This window comes from Eurypyga helias, unplaced genomic scaffold (genome assembly GCF_000690775.1).
Source record: "Eurypyga helias isolate BGI_N326 unplaced genomic scaffold, ASM69077v1 scaffold2386, whole genome shotgun sequence".
NCBI classification, from domain to species: Eukaryota; Metazoa; Chordata; class Aves; order Eurypygiformes; family Eurypygidae; genus Eurypyga; species Eurypyga helias.
In genome coordinates, this window is record NW_010255835.1 from 52,221 (window position 1) to 73,061 (window position 20,841).

General features: G+C 41.2%; 1 protein-coding gene across 1 annotated transcript in view; it reads right to left on the minus strand.

Moving 5' to 3' along the window:
• The window catches only part of CEP89 (centrosomal protein 89kDa), a gene marked incomplete at its 5' end in the record, with an annotated part of 32,055 nt that extends 12,028 nt beyond the window's left edge, over positions 1–20,027 (minus strand). Inside the window, 16 exons of the mRNA XM_010153423.1 lie at positions 1,761–1,850; positions 3,302–3,443; positions 4,558–4,725; positions 5,433–5,613; positions 7,282–7,397; positions 10,070–10,173; positions 11,108–11,191; positions 12,086–12,136; positions 12,485–12,627; positions 13,023–13,241; positions 14,325–14,379; positions 15,130–15,161; positions 16,483–16,588; positions 17,749–17,950; positions 18,532–18,687; positions 19,921–20,027. Of these exons, the coding sequence (XP_010151725.1) occupies positions 1,761–1,850; positions 3,302–3,443; positions 4,558–4,725; positions 5,433–5,613; positions 7,282–7,397; positions 10,070–10,173; positions 11,108–11,191; positions 12,086–12,136; positions 12,485–12,627; positions 13,023–13,241; positions 14,325–14,379; positions 15,130–15,161; positions 16,483–16,588; positions 17,749–17,950; positions 18,532–18,687; positions 19,921–20,027 (1,956 nt within the window). The remainder of the gene's footprint in view (positions 1–1,760; positions 1,851–3,301; positions 3,444–4,557; positions 4,726–5,432; positions 5,614–7,281; positions 7,398–10,069; positions 10,174–11,107; positions 11,192–12,085; positions 12,137–12,484; positions 12,628–13,022; positions 13,242–14,324; positions 14,380–15,129; positions 15,162–16,482; positions 16,589–17,748; positions 17,951–18,531; positions 18,688–19,920) is intronic.
• Between the last annotated feature and the right edge of the window lie 814 nt (positions 20,028–20,841).

The window sequence follows — 20,841 nt, forward strand, 5'->3', positions numbered from 1 at the left end:
ACGGTATCTGAAGATACTTTGTGACTGTTCAAGCCCTCTGCTTTACTGCCAGAAACGAAGAATGACAAGTTTTGCACGTGGATCAGTCTTACCTTTGCTAAACAGAAATGGCAGCATTTAGGATCTTTATTTACAGGCTGATTTTTCTAGTTTACATTAACCCTTGATGGGTTTGGAAGGATTTTTTAAAATTTTATTTGGTTTTGCATTTAGAATTCACTCCATATAAATAGTCTTAATTTTATATGGGCCTACAAGGAAGCTGGGGGGCACTTCTTACAAGGGCCTGTAGTGACAGGACAAGGGGGAACGGGTTTAAATTGAAAGTGGGGAGGTTTAGATTGGATATCAGGAAGAAGTTCTTCCCGGAGAGGGTGGGGAGGCACTGGGACAGGTTGCCCAGAGAAGCTGTGGATGCCCCATCCCTGGAAGTGTCCAAGGCCAGGCTGGATGAGGCTTGGAGCAACCTGGTCTAGTGGAAGGTGTCCCTGCCCATGGCAGGGGGGGTGGAACTGGATGGGCTTTAAGGTCCCTTCCAACCCAAACCATCCTGTGATTCTATACAAGTCTCTTCTCTCTCCCTTATAGTAGTCACAGATCTATTAAATTGCAGAAACTCTGTACTTATGAAGAATACAGGGCACTGTCTTGGTAGTGATGTTTTCTGAACTTAACCAGACATGAGTGACAGGGAAAAATGGCTAAAACCATTTCATAGCTGTATTAGTACAATGAGGGAATTTTGTTGTGGTAGTGCTCTGTGCATTTCTCTTATGAAGGGTTCCTTACAAATTCTAGCTGGTTTAGGGCTTACTGCTCGCTCTCTCCACCGACAACTTGGTTTGTTTCCTTTGTTGCCAATTCCTGGGCTGTGTAATCCTTACAAGGAGAGTGCAGAAGGAGCTGGTCTCTCTTACCCTAGAGGTGCATATCTGTGTTGTGATGCAACAACAGCAGCGCAGTCTCGCCGGGAAAAGCGCAGTGTATGGGGAGACTCTCTGTGTTAGGGTACGCTGCACAGACCTGACTCAGTACAGAACAGCTTCTGAAAGGCATACACATTACTTTTTGTGTATAGAAACCAAGACACTGGATAGCCTTCTCCTTCCTGTTCTGAGTTTACAGGAAGTGCAATTACTGCAGCACCAAAGACGTCGAAACGAAAGTTTCGTAGGTATTTCCCACTGTACGCTGCTGCAGTGACACGCTTTGCTTTGCACCAGCGTGGACAGCTGTGAAGGTGACCCACACCCTATTCTCTCACTGGGCGGGATGGTACTGCTGCAGTGACACGCTTTGCTTCACAAATGTGAAGGTGACCCACATCCTATTCTCTCACTGGGCGGGATGGTTAAACATCCTCCGAGTCTCTACACCTCCTACCCTGTGGCCTGTAAAGGTACTTGCTGACAACTGGATGCTCAGGATATGTTTTTCATTCTTCCAAATCTAACCGTGCCAGGATTCAAGCTGAAGCGTTTGTACAGCCTCAGAAAAGTAGGAGCAAAGAGCTGGGTTACACTGCAGAGCAGAAATGAATTCGGAATTATTCTTACAACCAGCCATGCTTCTCCAGGTACTGCTGTGAACGCGTGAGAAAAGGGTATTTGTGAAAACTGCAATGATGATGTATTTTGCTTTCTAAAAACTCCTTACAAAATAATCCGTCTTTGATAAAAACACTGACACAGATCAACTACTGACTTGTCTCATTGAAAAACCAACACATTTTACATAGTTAGTGTAGAAATGCTGCTTACCTTAACCTTTTCTTCTAATCTTCCTAAGCGTAGGTTGCCTTGTACGACTCTGTTGAGAACGCCGTGATTCTCACTCTCCAAACATCTGGCCTGCAAACATACCGAATGTGTTAACTACATGTAATCTTTGCTTTAGACGGGGGCAGCCAAAATACGTGCACTGAGGAAGACACAGGGATTGTTTGGGGTTCCAGTGGTCTGAAGAACCAAAATGGAAATCCTGAAAGTTATTAGAATAATGACAAATTATTACCTTGTCAGCTGACTGGGAATACCATCTCCCTAACAAAACAACACCTTGGAGCAGTTTTATCCTGAAAGGATCATAGCTGTTGATACTGCACACCCTAGCAACTCTGCACGGTTTTCTACAGATGTGTGTATATGTAGGGATCCCACTTGTGTGCACAAGGCTCATCCTTCTGGGCCAGGTTCTGTAGTCTGCTTCCAAAAGAGGGGTTCAGGCAAAGCATCCGAGACGTGGTGTATGAAATGCTTGTCTTACGACTGCTCCCATCATTTCATAAACATTCTCTCTCAGATACAAAAAGCAAACCAAACAAAAACTGCATAAACGGTAAACAAGGAAACAGTTTTAAAACTGGAAGAGGTTTCAGCTGTTAAATCCATGGAACGCAGGAGCAGGTTTTCTGATGGCTACTTAAGGTAATGCGGGATCTCCGGGGCAGTTCTGAAGCAGTACGCTGAATGTTTGAAGGTAGATACCCCAGAGATGGCGAGTCAAGCGTCAGTGCTCCTGATCCCTAGGAGATGTTTATTGTGCCTGGTTTCACGGTCCTACAGCCTGCTTTGCAGTGGACCAGGATCTGAGCGGGGTCACCACAGTTCCTCTACTCGAACCTGGAATTAGCCGCAGTAGAATCTTTTCACCCAACACTGATGACAGCAGCGTGTCTACTACTTGAACAGAAGCGGCTTTATTTTAACAGACTTCTGTAAAATGATTTCCAGGACCAATCTTAAGAGAGAGTACCAATATGTAAAAGCGAAACTGTGCCCAGGGTCTTGCAGGGGAAAGGAAGCATGCCTGTACAAAGCCGGGTAGCTCCCATGCCGGACACTCCCGCCAAGCAGAAGTTGTTCCGAAACTCTCCACCAGCCTGGCTAAATGACTGCGCGCCAGAAAGAAGCACAAACGTGCGTGTGCCTCCGCCGCAGCAGCTCCCTACGGATCGCTCCAGGTAACGTTTTACCTTTAGATTCAGAGCCACCTGTTCTTCAATACACGCAGCTTAAACGCGTGACGCCGATCTTTGAAACTTGAGATACGCCGCTGCAGAGCCTAATGCCGAGGTGAGTTGAGCCTTAACTACATCATCTCCAGAAATGAGGGTAGTTGCCTTTAACCACTCTTCCAGAAAATCATCTTTTGCTGCCCCTATCCTGTTTAAATAGCTAAATCCTTAAATGGAAATTACAGCTGTCTTTTTGGATCATTCAAATTAACAGTAAGTTCTGCTAGAAGGATGGTAATTGTGTGAAGTATCAGTAAGTCATAAGAATTATTTAAAGGTAATTACCAAAAAAAGAAGATGGTCACGCTCCTGAGCTATCTTTTCCACCAAACCAACGAGGTTTGTTAGATGGTGATACGCTGCATCTTCTTTTTCCGCTGCTTCCTCCAAATGGTGTTGCAGAAGACCTATTTTCTTCTTTAATTGCCTGTAAAATTAACAGAAAAAGGAAAATCTTCAGATTTGAAATTAATAACGGCATTAAAAGAACTTGCATGGCACATGCAGATCAGCTTGTACAAGTCTCAAACAACCAAATACACCGTTAAGGATGCATTCTCAGCAGTATTTTGAGCTAATGTAATTTCCCACTTTCGGGGGCTTTTTTTCTTTACAACATGTCCTGTAAATAACAGCAGTAACAATGATTCAAAAAAACCTGCTTTGTGTGATGGCTACAAGCTTGTGTTTCTTAAGAAATGTAACAATAATACTGCTTTTTACTGTCGAAATTATTGTAAGCCCAAGTCTGAACCAGCCAGGTGCCTGAGAAGGTCTGCAGATAGCGTAATGCCCTACTTTTCAGGTGAGTACACAAATCACAGAATCACAGAATGGTTTGGGTTGGAAGGGACCTTAAAGATCATCCAGTTCCAACCCCCCTGCCATGGGCAGGGACACCTTCCACTAGACCAGGTTCCTCCAAGCCTCATCCAGCCTGGCCTTGGACCCTCCCAGGGATGGGGCATCCACAGCTTCTCTGCGCAACCTGTCCCAGTGCTCCCCACCCTCTCCGGGAAGAACTTCTTCCTGATATCCAATCTAAACCTCCCCACTTTCAATTTAAACCCGTTACCCCTTGTCCTGTCACTACAGGCCCCTGTAAAAAGTCCCCCCCAGCTTCCTTGTCCCCGGAGCCTTCCCTTCTCCAGGCTGAACAAGCCCAACTCTCAGCCTGTCTCCATGGCAGAGGGGCTCCACCCCTCTGAGCATCTTTGTGGCCTCCTCTGGATTCATTCCAACCAGTCTATATCCTTCTGATGTTGAGGGCTCCACAGTGATTAATTGTGACAGCTACCTGCTGGCATTAAAGGTACATTCTGCAGACACAGAAAAACGTGCCTGAGAACACAGAAAGCTTAGCAAAGTCACTTGAGGACCAGCCCTTTAGATGTGACCAAGATGTATTTAGGAAAGGGGGTTTTTTTAACAGGTAGAAATTACACACCGTGGGATGTCAGACAATACTTTTACAGATGTTTCTGCTGGTTTTTTTAGAAATAGAAGTATTTCTATGTAAGGAAATGAGAGCGTGATATGACCTGTTTGTCTTCTGCATCTTTTCCATTTCAGTTTCCAGGATCTTGTTGTCAGCTGTTAAGTTATTTTTCTCCAAAAGCAGCTTCTTGTTTTGGGCTTGCAGTGATGCTATCGTTCCCATCAGATCTTCCACCTCACTGTGCTTTTTCTCCTGCTCCTGTTGTAAATGGCTGCAACAAACAAGAGCGTAGAAGAGGTGTCACGTATTGACCTGCTTCACAGGAAAGCTGAGTTACGGTAAGATACGCATGCTGAAGGTCAAGAGGGACCGGCCTCAAGTTGTGTGTGGGAGGTTTAGATTGGATATTAGGAAAAACCTCTTCACTGAGAGAGTGGTCAGGCACAGGAAGAGGCTGCCCAGGGACGTGGTGGAGTCACCATCCCCGGAGGTGTTGATGGAACGTGTAGACATGGCGCATGAGGACACGGTCTAGTGGGTGTGGGAGTGTTGGGTTGATGGTTGGACTGGGTGATCTTACAGGTCTTTTCCAACCTCAGTGATACTGTGAAGGTTTGAAAAAAATACACTGAGAACGCTTAATGTTCCGTGATGACATCACAGAGGTATTACAGCCTCATGACATACCAATCACGAATACAAATAATACATCACATAAACAACATTATTCACTTAACTCATCCTGACTGCACTCGAAGTAGACTTTAAATATAAAAATACCCTGTGCACCCTTCCTAATTAATTACTGTCTTTTAGCAAGACAGTATTCTTGAAATATTGCTTTGTGCTTTGGTAGCAACCTGCACTGATTACCAGCATAAGCTTCCGCTCGCCTCCTACTGACAGCGCCACGTATACGGGTCTGTTTGCGTGAACGCTTTGTGAAGAGCTGCTCTGCGTGCCATGTGAAACTCATACCTTCTTAAATCGTTCACCAAAGCCAAGTGCTCCTCTGCTGCTACGCTGCTCCCCAGTTTGGCTTTCAGCTCTTCACAAGTAGAACGCAGAGCTTCCAGCTGCTTCTGGTACTCTGCTATCTCTTCTTCTTGACTGTGTTTCTTATCTTCTAAGACTACTATCTGTCTAGTCAATTTTGAAGCTTTTGGGAGAAAAAAAACCACCAACTGAGTACAGCAGAACTAATTCAACAACGCAGTGAAACTCCAACTAAACGAGTAATACGTTAATTCACAGTTGTTCACAGCATCATGTAATGGTGGATGGGTCGGGTTGGTTTGTATTTTAAGTGTGGATTTTTTTTTTCTGTCTGAAGGAGTTTGTTTTGGAAACATCCCAAAACATCAAGACTGCTCCTTTTCAGGGCTATAAGCTCATTGAAACATCATTTTAGTCTAAAAATCCACTGATTCAGATTTCATTAACTCAGGAGAAGAACCTGAAATGAAACACGACTTCTGTAGCCTAGCAGAGACAACACTCCGAGAGACTGCTCGGCTGCTGTTCATGGATCTCTGAGTTTTAACTCTAGTGTGTATTTTAACCACTGGATACACTGCCAGAACAGCTGCCGGAACTGAATGGAAGATCAGGGTTTTGCTTCCTTGTGAGAACTCCTGCAATAGGTACCAAATCTGTCCGGGTTTAGTAGCCAGGTTCTGACAGCTCATACCCGATCAAGGGACCAACACCTGATTCCAGGGAGTTGTCTGGCCAAAGCCAGGCTGGATGAGGCTTGGAGCAACCTGGTCTAGTGGAAGGTGTCCCTGCCCATGGCAGGGGGGTTGGAACTGGATGGTCTTTAAGGCCCCTTCCAGCCCAAACCATTCTATGATTCTGTGCTGCCAGGTGTGTTGCTATCTCCTAAACACAGATGGATGCAGAGAGGCAGAACTCCAAACATGAAACTCAGGCACTTTAAAAGCAGACAGGAAAGTATGTATGGAATTAGGTGGCAGATGAATAAAAAGCTTCACAATTGGAGCTCTGCTGAAGGAAACTATTCTCACCAGCGACATGTTAACTGTGCATAATTAAATGTTTTTCAGAACATCCCAGTCTGTAAATTAAGATTCAGTTTTGCTTTTTCAACTTCACTAAGAAATCTTAATTTCAGTTAGGGGATTAAAACTAGAATATGTTGTTCTCTTTAATACCCAGTCAGAAGACTATTGACAAAAGAAATATCTAGAGGAATCTGCCAATGCAAAAAATAACTGTCAGCAGAAAAATTAATCTTGGTCAAGAAATAATATTTACAAGCAAGACAAGGAATATCAAGTGTTCTGAATTCAAGGAAATATAAACCTCTGTAAAACAGCAATAGGTAACAGATGATTACTTGAAGATGGATGTAAATTTAAGCAGTATCAAGTGTAAAATCAGATACTGCTACTTATGATGTAAGTACCTGTACTTTAAGTGATAAACATTGGCTACAAAGCAGAAAATGAAACCCCCTACAAATTCTAAACTGAACATTTAAATAAGCAAATAATACCTCACAAATGCCAACCTGTGAAGTTTAAAGTGCTCTTAAATTATAAAAATGAGTGCACTGCTGTCTAGCCGTTGTGTCACCTTTTCAGAGGAACCAGATCAAAAAGGACTCTGCTGTATCGTGTCTGCAGGTAATACGGACACTTCTTTCCAGTAGGAGCTGACATCCAGAGCTGGGTCTCCTATTAGCATTCCCTGCATTCAGTCATGCTTTGTCAGCAGACGTGAAGTAGCAAAAAAGCCCACCCCAAACCCACCTATGGTACTGTCGCTGGGGTAGTTGAAATGACTAGCAGCTCAAGCATTTTACCTTCTTGAACATGTTGTTTGTGTCTGTCCTTTGCTTTGGCTTGTTGAATTTTGAGTTGCTCCATCAACAAGCTGTTTTCTTCCAAGACCAACTTGGCCTGAGTTTGCAGCTGCTGCCTGCAACAACAACCAGCTTACAAATAACGTATCATTCAAATATTAGCTTATGACCAAAGGAAAACCAGAACGGACTTCAACAGTGTAAACTTATAAAATCACATTTGAACCTCTGAAAAACAAATTAAAACCCCTCACTGAAAGCAATGTCAAAACCCAAGGTATAAGCTTATGAGAGACGTGAACACTCAACCCTCAGTATGTAAATTATTTTAAATAATGTTTAAAATCTTTGACTAATTGAAGCAAAAATTCCCTATAGAAAGAAGGAAAAAATGTGTATATGTGAATTAAAGTCACAGCGTCACAGAAGGGCTGAGGCTGAAAGGGACCTCTGGAGGTCATCATGTCCAACCCCATTGCTTACACAGGGGCACCTGGAGCCAGCTGCCCAGGACTGTGTCCCGATGGCCTCTGATATCTCTAGGGATGGACACTCCACAGCCCCTCCGGACAGCTTGCTGCAGCTCCCACAGTGAAAACTGTTTCCGTACGGTCAGAGGGAACCTCCTGTGTTCCAGCTTGTGCCTACGGCCTCTTGCCTGTCACAGGGCACCACTGAGAAGAGCCTGGCTCTGTCTACACCCTCCCTCCAGGAATTTATGCACAGTGGTAAGAGCCACCCCTGAGCCTTCTCTAGGCAAAACAGTCCCAGCTCTCCCAGACTTTTCTTGTGTGAGAGAATTAAAGTTACATAATTGTGCCAGATGATTTGGAGGCAGCTGTGTAACTAGTAACTGAACCAAATTTGTTTTCAAAACATGCAGTAAGTTTTTGGATAGGATTTGGATCTACTTGGCTTTGATCTCTGGAAAAATACTGCTGGTGCATTCTATGGGCCTGTGAGGAAGATGAGCATTTAAATAAAACTACCCTGAGCAGAGAACTTAACTCCCTGCTTTATAACTACTATTAGTTCTGCTTGCAAGAAAACCAAATACCTGTCTTTCTGGTGTTAATAAAAGCTTAAGAAAGTATTTTCTGTTCTAATAATACCTTAGAAAGCTGAGAAGTATTAGCCAGAATGCAAGTAGAAATACAGCACAACTTCCAAATGGCTATCAGCAAGATCTGTTTCATCAACAGGTTTAGGCATAAGGAATGTCTCCATCCTCACCTCAGCTGTGCCTGGCACCATGAGGCTTAAAAGTTGCTGCAGAAAGGAGATGAGGTCGGTGAAGACCAACTCCTTAGTGCTTGATGGTGCATCCCTGCCCGCGGCTATGCACATGCAAATAAAGGAGCAAGGCACTGCCACACTGAGCGTGAGGAAGCTGCTGCAGGTACAGAGCAAAAGCTGGGTATTGTGGTATTGCTGCACGTCTCCAGCCTCAAAGAACAGCTTCCAGGCAGAGACTCTACACAGTCTGAAGCATCTGAGATTTGCAGAGAGGCAAAATTAAAAGCAAAGGTATTAGAAGTTCAAATAGTCCTGTTTAAGAAGCTGAAACACCTCTGTGAAGCGTTTTGGAACGTATGGACAGTACCTAAACATCCAGGATTATGTAAAATGTCCAGAGCATTTTATTAAAGCACCTATAAAACACTGATACCTTTATAACCACCTACGTAACCAAGTCTGTATGGCAACTAAACAGTTGTGGAGTTCTGCCCTGCGGGGCCTCTCACTGGAAGTCAGCCAACGTTACTGGTTAAATCTGCAGAGAGGCCGCCGGAGTCCCAAAGTGTACATGATCCCTTATGTACGTTACCACTGGTGTCTGCGCGTACAGGAAGAAGTTTTATGCTTCCTACTCACAGCGGATGCTGTTCCAATACTTGTTACACCGATTAGGAACCCTCTTCAATTTCCACTTTAAGTTTGGTTAGGGTGAATGAACACCCAGTTCTTCTAGTAACACTGGCCCCTGTTATAGCAATGCAGCTTAAGTAGTTCTTTGCATGCTCCACACTCCTGTTCCTTTCTCAGCCTTTGTTTCACTAAATGGGGAAGGGCAGTCTGTCTGAACTCCAGATAAGAGAGGCCCTCCATCTCCTTGGCTGCACCACAGGCCCTCTCAGCTCTGTTTCTCTGGACTTAAGGATGGATGACTGGGACTCTGCAGAGAGTTCCGTGTAATTGCAGTGTTATCACCCAACCTCTACTAGAAGGACCTACTCTAACACACTGCAGGGCTATACTGTACTTTTGGTTTTTTCCTTTACAGCCCTAAAACTCTCACATCTTGCGATGAACATGCACGACCATCTCGGGACCAACTGATGAATGCCTGACCTGGGTAACTTGTTATTAAGTCTCATACATATTTTCTACTATTTAATTTCATTGTTTCACCTCTCAAGACGATCAAATTCTTCTAAGGCCACATTCCAATACCATTTTATATTAATGAAAAACTGATGCCATTGGCACATTCTTATCAGTAAATTGTAAGTTAGGTATGTAACCTGCAAGATCTGGGAGAGCATTACATGGGCTTCAGGTGCAAAACTGCATATTCACTGTTTAGTCTTTCTCCAGAATTATTTCAAGCATTGCAGATCAGCATTGTTCCAACAAGACATAGTCATGACCCTGTTAACTCTCCAGCAAAATTTAATTTGCTTGAGGGGAGCAAAATCTTTCATTAAGGTCTGTAATCTTCAAAGTTTGCATGCAACAAGCAAAACAACAAGTAGCTTTTAAATTAATTTCGAGTAATATAACTTACCATTTTGTAGGGGTAATAAAGTTATTTTTATTTAATTGCTCATGCAGGTCTTCATTCTCCTTCACCAGCTCTTCAACTCGTACTTTAAAATTCTTCATTTCCTCCTGGGAGACAAAGAATTCCACATAAAATTCTTTAGCAGTAAGTTATTTTGGTTAGTTTTTACATCAACAAAAGCTTTTATAAATACGCACGCCTGAGTGCCTTCTAATTCTTGTGTTGCCAGTATATTATCCCACTACTCAGTGGTCTTTAGTTCAGGTGTGCACACAACTTTGCAATTGCTTCATCAATCTAGTAGCATTTGGTTAAAAATCATGCAGATTATTTGAGTTGTGCCACACTTTTGCCAAGTGTCGTTTGAATTAAGCAAGTTGAAGATCCTTACAATATGGATTAAAAAACCTAGAAATGACTAGATGATACCATATATTTTCAGCATGAATGACATGAATCTGAAATATAGTAGGACAATACAATGAATTTACAGTAATATAAAACCCTTGGGTTTTTCTGCTCATTTATGGCTTAATTTTTTGAAGGAAATAAATGACTGTGAATATCTGTGGCAGTTCTGCTCTGAAACAAATCATTTTTCAGGGGTTTGGTGGAAAAAAAACCCCAACCTTCTAAAGAGCAAAACGAGTTCCCATTCCTTAAATAACTAGAAATAAATACTCTTCTACCACAAGATCCAGAGGCCTGTAACTGGAAGAGCAGCTATGCAGGACACTGCATCCCCATTTTAGATGACAACAGTAAATACTTCCTAGCACTGACTGTGGTTATAGTTTATTCTGGTCAGAGAGCACAATTCTTGTGCACCTCAGTGTAGCGCCTGCTTCTGCATCTGAACAGGCTGACAAAAACAAGCAGCCAAGTAGGGTAAGGTAGCACAGTAACTACAGATGCAGAAGCACCAAAAACAAAACCACTTTTAATTTTAGGCAGAAAACAGCTTTGACAAATCCTTTTTAAAAACTTCAGTAGATTTTTTTTTCTGCTTTAGTGTAGAAGTATATTTAAATGGCAACTTGCCTCATGTTCAAGATTTAAAGCTTCCTTTTCTCTTATTCTGTCTTCATATGCCAACAGAAGAGGTGACAAATACTTCATATCCAACTAACAAAAAAATTAAAGATCAATCCAAATAAATCAACTGCAAGCCATAATCTCATCAGTATTTTTCCCTTGTTCTCCTGCTGTACATGACTAGTTTAAAAGCAGCATGTGGTTGCAAATGAACACGAATTCAAACTAAACCACTACAGTGAGTACAGTTAATAATAACCAAACTTAGCCCAGATTCATCAGGAAGTGGGAAAGGAATGTTTACACTCCCAAATCTGCATCTTTAAAACTAAAGACATAGGCATGTGATTCTTGGACAGAATAGTTAGAAAGACAGAGCGGGAGGGCTTTCCTATTGCTGTATAGTTTTGAATAACAGTGAGGAAGGAAAATTTAACATCTGATTAGCATTTCCAGGAGAAATTGTTTCACATATTAGAAATGCATTCAATTACACAGACTATTTGCCTGCCAGAAGTTTATAGGAGACTAGTGGATCCACGACCATTCCTACCATCAGCATCACTGAAATAGGCTATTTTCTGTTAGTGTCATCTTAAAATTAATCACAACAGAAGATTAAGAAGGTTAACAGTTAAGCAACAGGTCTGGAAGCAAACTACATGCTAGACAATACTAAGCGAAGAGGGTATCCATGATTCTCAGGGTGACAGTGCTTCTGCTTAATCTGCATTCCGTAGTTTGGAGTTGGTGATTGTATGCAGTCTGTAGCCTGCTGTAAATTCAGCTGGAGCTGCACACACCCATGGCAAAGCTCTGCCATACCTCGTCTTATGCGACGTACAAACATCTTGATAATATTCTACTAGTATGTGGTAGTTCCGCAGAGTAACCAAAGAATATCCCCAGTATTTTGGTTCCAGTAAAGAACTTCTACTACTTTATTTACAAAGGAATGAGCAGATAAGTGAAAATATTCCTTACCAGCCATGGGGGTGGTGGTCCTTTCATGGGTAAACCTTGGAGTTTTAGATGCTAAAGTAGATTTTAAAAAAGGATACTGAAATTATTTCCCGCTTTTTGAAGCACCAACCACTGTCCACAGCAGTCACAGCTATCACCCCAAACAAGGTCATGTTGCATACATCCCACACACAGTCAACAAGGTCAACAAAACTCAAGTTCAGTATCTTACTAGTACAGAACGTCTAACTTCTTAAAGTCAGACATAATGATAAGCACTTATTTTAAACTCCAGGAAAAGCCTGTGCCATTTGTAGACTTTTGGCAGATCTGAAGAAAATAGTCTTGAAAACTTCAAAGATGAATGAAAGGACAGAGGGACATTTCAGTACAAAATGCCTTTATAACCAAGATTCTCACCTCTTCTTGGGACAATGGCCTGAATTTAGTTTGATAGCGACTTAATTCTACATTTAAACGATGGACTGTCAGTTTCAAGGCATCATTTTCATCTACCAGTTCCTGTGCTTGTTGTCTGAGAGAAAGTAATTCTGTAGCCTCCTCTATTAAAACAAATATCCAACAAGAAAATTAAATCAAAAATCATGAAATGTTCACAATAATTTGTTAACTCTAAGGGGGGAAAAAAAAAATCTCAATAAGCTAGAACCATGAAAGAACTCTCAAGAGATCTACTGTAATGGAGTAATCCCATAAAAAGTTACTAACAAAACACAGCATTTTAAACAACAAAGTAATTATGTTCATGATCATGTAAGTATTCCTTGACAAAATATCTACATAGCTAGAAAATACTGTTCAGAAAGTATCTACTGCATAGATACTTGCTCAAAGGAATGAGTGGAAACCTACTGCTGCAGGAATAGGTTGTAAGAAATCAGAAAAATCAAACAAGAGAACTACAGAATAGCTTAGATTGAAAGAATGTGTCTCCCACCTTCTCTGTGTGACTTCTCTGCAGCTTCTTTAAGTCTTCTGTTTTCTTGTTCCAGTCTCTTCAGCATTAATTGCTGTTCTTGCATTTGCTGGTTTGCTCCCTCTAACTGCTGGACCACAGCCTGGAATGCCTTGTTCAGAGACCAGTTTTCTTGATTTATTTCTCTGAACTTTTCTTTAGCCATATTTTCCTGTGCTTGCCTTGCCCGAACAGACGCATCTGTAATGCCACAGTAGAATGTCTTTAAATGGTCTTGAGACTGGAGCAGGAATTTCAGCAAATTATAATCCGTTTTTTCTAATATTAGCCTTAGGTATGAGTGATAGCTTGTGAGATATAAACTAGCTCATGGCTCCCAGAAGGTAAGGCCAGGGAGAATGAAAAGAGTGGATTTGGCAAGACAGCTGTATATATATGGATATATATATATATGGATATATTGTTGCATCAGTAATAATGGATCACACTTTCACATTCTTCCTCTCCATCCGTATGGGCTAAACAGCTCGGTCACTTAAACAAAGGCTGAGGTTTTACCCTTACCATCAGACTTTTAAGAGCCAGCATAATCTAACAACATACAAGCTTGAACGTAACTTAGTACAGAATAGTTCCTTAGTACAGGATACATATGAAACTTAAGATTGGTTCTGCAGTACAGAGCTGTCTCTGTTGCTGATGACACAAACCAGCTTCAGGTGATCAGAAACACGTGAGGCCCTGGCAGTGACTGTTCCCTTCCTGTGGAAAGGCAGCACAGAAACACACAGAACCCCAGGAACTCACCATAGGCACATATCCCACACGTGCAACACACAAAGCTCAGAGGTGCTGGGCCTGGAATTGCTGGATGTGGACACAGTAATGTACAAGTAGTGCACTACCTGGAGGCAGACCACGTACCTCGTAGCCCTGTACGCTTACCGCCTCAGCTGCGACGGGGCACCCCGGGATGACCGGTGACACCCTCTAGATGAAACGTAAGGGACTGGAGAGTTCCAGTGTGACTTTCATTTCATTACATCGCTTCACAATCATTTACTTGAGATTTCAAAAGTCACTCAGAGTGGAAAATAAAAACAAATCTGAAACACGTAACATAAAAAGCCCAGAACTATTGTTTCTGTACATAACGCAGAGCACTCAGCACTTTCTCACCTCCTCTACAGGAGAAACACTACTCTTTTTTCCCCTCCCTTGAATTAGGTTTGGAGAACACAAACAGGAAAGTGTATTTTTATATACATACACATTTTTTTAAAGTGAAGATGTGTAGTAAAGTCACAGAAAATTCAGAAGTACCTGGGGACAGTGGAGGCTTTTCATGTATCAGGTTTTCAGCTAATGACTTTTCTTCCTAACAGAGAAATAAACATTTTTACATTTTCAGAAGGTTTTCATCAGGAAAGAATTACAGGATGAATTTTTACTGAAGTGTTTACTTGAGGCGAGCATGAGCGACACACACAAACTTCCTCCACGTTTTTATGGGAGCGCAGTGAAGTTCTGTAAGGACGCGATGCCATGAATTCAACGTACCGAGACACCGATGACTAAATGAGTCAAACTCAAGAACCATTTCCGATGAAAATATAAGTGGCCAAGAACTTGAAGAAAAAAGGTGACGTTAACAATGGAAGAACTGACCATTTTTATAAATAATCTCCCAGCAAGCTGATCTGAGCAACTGTATTTTTGGCTGTCCTTTTTCAAGCTTACGAAAGCAGTCAGCTGGGCCCAGCTGGGAAACTCGATAAAACTCTGGCCAGGTCAGGGTCAGAATTTGAAAATTATCTGTAAGAGATAGTTTTGCTCTTGCTATAACGTGATGTCTCCCACTCTCAGTTTCTTTCTCTTACATGAGGAACAACAGAAGATATATTAAGAAAAATAAACCCCAACTTTCGGATGGCCTATTTACCTACACAGTGGTATTCAGATGGCGTGATTAGCCATTCTTGTACTCCAAAAGTAAAAGATTTCCTAGTGGCAACAAGCAAGTTTTCTTGCAAGTGATGGAAAACCAGTCTGATTTGACTGCAAATCAGCTCTTTATTAACACCCTTTTTTCCAAAATGTGTAACAAACTAACCTGCATAAGTCTTACCTTTAAATTCGAGCCAAGATGTTGGTCTTCAGCTAAAGAAAAACAGATCTTTCAGTCAGTTTAAACCAAAAGTAATTGCAAGTCCATAAAATACAAGGGTTCATATGGATATGTAAGCACACATATTTATACCACAAATAAATGTAAGAAAGTTTTCCCAAAACCACAAATCAGATCACTGACTTCCCATTAGCTCTTTCATGGTGTACCAGGGTACTGATGTGCGACCTCACCTCACTTACCCAAACGGTTTTATCAAAGCAACCTGTTCTTTCTAGGCACTCTTCTCTATACAGCTTTCCAAATAACTCCACTGAAATAATGCTGAAATAACACTGGGATCCACCATGAAAAAACTCAGCAAGAAAGATTTTTCAAAATGGACTCAGTTCTGCTTTCTCTTTCCTGTTCAATAACTAGTAGAGTGCTGCCCTCCTCTGTAAAAACCGAGTTTGTGCCAGAGCTGCGAAATGCAGATTCGCTGTTTTTCCTCATTTTAAAATAACTGGCAAAGTAATTTATACAACAAAACTCCTATGCAGGTAGAGTGGCCTTGCTGTCTTGTCGTATTTTTTTCTCCACAATATTTGACTGTTAGAAGGTCCAGTTATGAACCACGTGTCCCTGATCTAATGAGATTACTTACTGCAAAAGGATTATTTATGAAGCTTAACAGTTCAGAGCTTAGCACCCAAGACTGATGGTCATGTTCAGTGCTCTGTTCTGCCAGAACCCTCCTGTGTGACCGAAGGGACAAGTTTAAGGCTCAGACCTTAAAAGATGTCAAGAATGATAATGACTTCTGTAGAAAGATAAACAATCCCAGTATTATGCCTTTTTTTACTGCTGATTTTCAGACATGACTTTTTTTTTAGTCCAAGAAAAATGACTGATTCAAAGGGTTTTCTTCTATCTCCTTAGCTTTTTTTAACATTGGTATTTTCTACTTTTGTCCATTTTTTGAGCACAGTAACACTCCAATAGTTTCCAGAGTATAAAGTGGATTGATTCTGGCACCTATATCAACAGAAACATAGTAGAGAATGACTGTACTAGATAAGAGTTCACAAAAAACTTTCCCCCCGAAGCGCTTTTTTTGCTCTGGCTGACAGTGGATGTTCAGGAGTTTCAGTTATACAGTGAATACAGACCAACCTTCCCTTATTATGCAGATTTTAAATTTTCTGTGATTAGTAAAAATGGCTAAGTATTTAGTAGCACCTCTTCCACTGCCCTTAAAAAAAAAAAAATATATATATAAAAGATTATCATAGAGTATTAAATTTATTTTAACTAGAAATTATTTTACCTCTTTGGTATTAAAAGTATGGCATTTTGACTGAAGTAAGTTACCTTCTGTTTGCACATTTGATTGATCCACCAGCACAGGAAACTCCGTTTCAGGAGAAGGTGCCTCTTTCCTGTCAGCATTAGTACTAGGAGACGGCGGCGACTCTTCCTATGTAAAAAGAAGACAAGCCTCTCTAGATCGTAACACTCGAAACAGCCCATGTGTGATGAGGTCTGGATGAAACCTTTAGTATACCAACATCACAGTCGCATGCAGAACTGTACTCCAGTATCTTAGGATAATAAATTATAAGACATGCTTTTTTTTGGTTTAGGGCTCTGTGTAAATAAGATGTAAACCTTCCAGTGGTCAAGAGGAGGTAGGAAGCTATGTGATAGTCATGTAGCTCACAAGGCCAGTATTCCCCATCGCTTCACTCACACGAGTCTGTGAAATTATCCTACATTTGCTTGTTCCGTGTTGTACCTAAACTTGCTTTTCATAAAGGATCAACCATCTGTCTCCTATATCACACCACTGAGAGATTCATGAATAATTAACATTTTCTGCTGGTTTTCCTCTGTTGATCACATACTAGCGCCCCACATATTGCACTTACTCTTCCTTTAATTCTTACCTCTCCTCCTCTTACTGACTACTACTCTTCAACTGAGGCTGGTTTCTGATTTCTTTCACATACATAGCATTTTATTGCCTCTTTACTACTCAGTTACTTCTTCTGTTCGTTAAATTTTTCTATCTTTTTGGACAGAGATGCAAACTGAACTTTAAATGTGCCTTAGGAATATTAACCTGCTCACTGCTGGTTATGACAGTCCAAACCTGTAAGAGAAGAATCTGCTGGTCTTCAAGACAACCAGGTAATTAATTCTGTTTGATTCTGAATCTCCTGGTTTCTATATAGGTCTCTGCTCATTAGTACAATACTGAATCAACAACTAAGCTTTCAACATCAGTAAAAGTAAAGTTCCTAGTGCTTTTAACAAATAACCTACTATGTAAGTATCACGCTCATTGTAAAATACTGGACATTTTATAAGATTAAATCATGCACAATAATTACACACAATACCAGGGTTTTTCCAATAAGGAAAGGCTCCTAATAACCAGAGAGATGGAATCTCTGAGGACCAACAAACAAACCTAACTCCTGTAGGGGTAGATGAACCACAAAAAGAAGCATGTGAAATAAAAACTGAATAAATGCCCGAAGAGTAAGAAGAGAATGAACAGCCTTACAAACATTTAATATTTCCATTAATATATTAAAACATGGTAAAAGGAATTAACGCATTCTAAAATCCTACCTTTTCATTTTTGTGGGGAACAGCATAAATAGCAGTGGTGCTAAAGCTTTCTCCCCTTTTCTCATTACTCTGACAGCTGGACTCTGTCTCTTTATCAGCATCTGAATGGCAGGTGTCCACGTCCTCATCCTCACAGTAATTGCCTGGCATTTCCAGGGACTGTACAGGAGATCTGTCACTACCATCAGGATTCCAGTTGGGCCTGCAGGTTGAAAGCAGTTTAAAGCCTGTTGGAATGTTGCTTACTCTTCCATACAAAGAAATGCTAGTGAAGGACAACCATCAGTCTAAGAACATGGACAGTGAGTCCAAACAGCCAACACAGACATGCAAGCTTCTTGCTTAGATTCCTTGCAAAAAAGGAATCCAGCCTATGTGTATGTTTTAAAATAGACACCCAACACTGGAGCAATGTTTTCTTCTCCATCCCAAAGAAAATGCCAGATTAGAGACAGAAGGTTGCTAGTTCTACCGAAAGAAGAGCCTGAAGTAATTATTTAGCACAAATATAATTGATCATCGCTTGGCAGAAATAATCCATGTTTTTAGTTGCGACTGCTTTACAATCCAAATCTCCCTCCCTGAAGACTGTATGCGTGACATCACTATGACAAATGGAATAGGGATTGTAGACACTTCAGACTCAATCTATGATCCGGTGAGAAAGTAGTAAGTGGCTGTAACACCAGGAGTTGAATTAGTTTGCTGTAACTCTTCAGTAAAATTGTATCATTGCCAGAGTCGGTTTCTCATGTAAGATCTCAAACAGAAAGCATACGCTACCCCATCGTGAGCTCTGTGACCGTCGCATAGGGTTCAAAGCATTCTTGTTCCACGTAGGTGGCATCGCTTTCGGAGAGCGATTGCTGCCGAGGCTGAGGAATAGCAACAGTACGCCCCGTTAGCGCTGTTGCAAGGACAGCTGCTGCTAGAGCGGATCTGGAAGAGAACAGAATAAAACGACACGGGTATCTTCTCTGGGCTCCACGTTGTCTGTTTGTTTCCATCGCAACACGTCTTCGCTACTCGAGCAAAGCAAAAAGTTCACTGTTAACAAGCATAAACACTACTAAAAGTGCTACGGGACTGCGTAGAAACTATTAACTCCCAAAGTAAAGCAGCAAACTGGGCAGGCTAGCATAACGCAGCTACCTACGAGAAAAGTACAATACCTACTGCTTTTCCCAAATTACAGGCATGAAAATCACAGAATATGAGTTACATTCCCAAAACTGACATCGATAACATACAGCATGTAGCATTTACTTTAGCCAGAGCAGTACTGCCTAGTGTTGTATAGAAAGCGTGTCCCACATTCTGCTGTTTTATCTGTTCCCTGCTCTGAACCTTCTACTGCTGACTCTGAAGCTGTTCATACACGCTGGCGCTCTGCAAACTCGTGCAAGCGGTAAGAAGACGGAAGCGCCTGTTTGCGGGATGCTGCGGAGTACAGAGAAGGGGAAGATGAAGAGGAAAAAAACAAGTCGGAAGAAAGATGGAAGGAGAGAAACGGTGAGGGCTGTAATAGGAATGACAACAGTGGGAGGTCAAAAAGGAAGAAATTAACTCAGATTAAGTGGGAACGTTACAGACACTAGGAAGACCATAGAAAACAACCAGAATTAAACTAAATAGAGAAAAAAGAAACTCTAGGAAGCTACAAATGAAAAATAAATTTGGGGTTTCTCCTTATGCAACTTGCCTGTGTAGCTGATTCAAATCTAGTCCAATGTGGTTTTGCATGCCAGTTTTTTAAAGCGCCCCCTCCTTTTTTTAATATGCAATAACATGGCATGTTAGTAACATTTAATTTATGCTTTTCTAATAAGTTAAATGTCCTGATTCATGGTACTAGTACTGCTACAGTCCTGTGCTTTACTCTAGCAGTCAAATTAAAGTGGGCATAACTTTAAATAGTCCATTTCTCTTTAATTGACTCAGTTTTATAATAAGTGACATATTTGTAATGGCCATTGTCCTAATTATTTAGCATGCTTTGGGAGAAAAATGGGTAAGTTCAAAGAAGGGAACAGCACCAGTGAAAATTATATTCCATTTATGAAAAGGTTTACATAAATACTGCAGCAAGGACATGCAATTCTTCTAATCATGCTTTTCTAGTATGCTATTGTAGTTGATGAAACAAACAAAAAAAAAAAACTCAAAACCTACCTGGGCCTTTCTGGAGAAGGGTTTGGACTACGAGGGGGAGGGGTGCAGGGAACTGCAGGTTTAGGAGCTACGGTAGCGGCAGGGACCAGGCCATGAGCTATATGTTTCTAAACAATTTAAAATAAAATTAGTTGACAATGACTTTGAGGATCACAATGAAAAAAAACACAGAATTGAACATGCATAAAACCTAACAATGCAAAATAATATAAAAGGGAAGAATGATTACATGCAATTAATGTGAACAGAAGACTTGAAATGGTTCAAGGTTTAACTTTTTGACACGTATGAACAGCTGCTAATGAATGTTAGAACTGTAATTTACACAAAACCCATGAATGTAGGTTCTCCACTCACAACATCATAACCTGCAAAACCAGAATTTTAACTTGCTTTTCTCTTTTACACATATAAAAAAGGAGTACTAGAAATCAACTTTTTTCCAAAATGTTTGAATCCTGCTTCAGAGTAACAATTAGTCCCTTTCTTGTAGAAAGAGTCATGTCAGTCAGAAGTAATCCTCAGCCATAGCAGTATGAGATGGAAAAGAAAACTATCACTAAACAAGTCTTGCAGTCAAAGGTTCATCTTGAATTTTTTTTAAAAAGAGGTTTTATTAGCAAACCCAACATTTTTTTTAAAGGGTAACACTGAATATCAGGTCAGAAAAACTCTGACCAGAGTTCCCTACAAAGAGTACTTTGAATGGAATCACATAATGGTTGAGGTTGGAAGGGAGCTCTGGAGATTGTCTAGTCCAAGTCCTTGCCCAAAGCAGAATCAAGTAGAGAGGCTTACTGTGGATCCTGGCCAGTTGGGTATCTCCAAGGGTGGAGAACCCACCGCCTCCTTGGGCAACCTGTTCCAGTGTTGGACCAGCCTCACAGTATTTTTTATTATGGTTGAGGTTTCTGTGTCTGA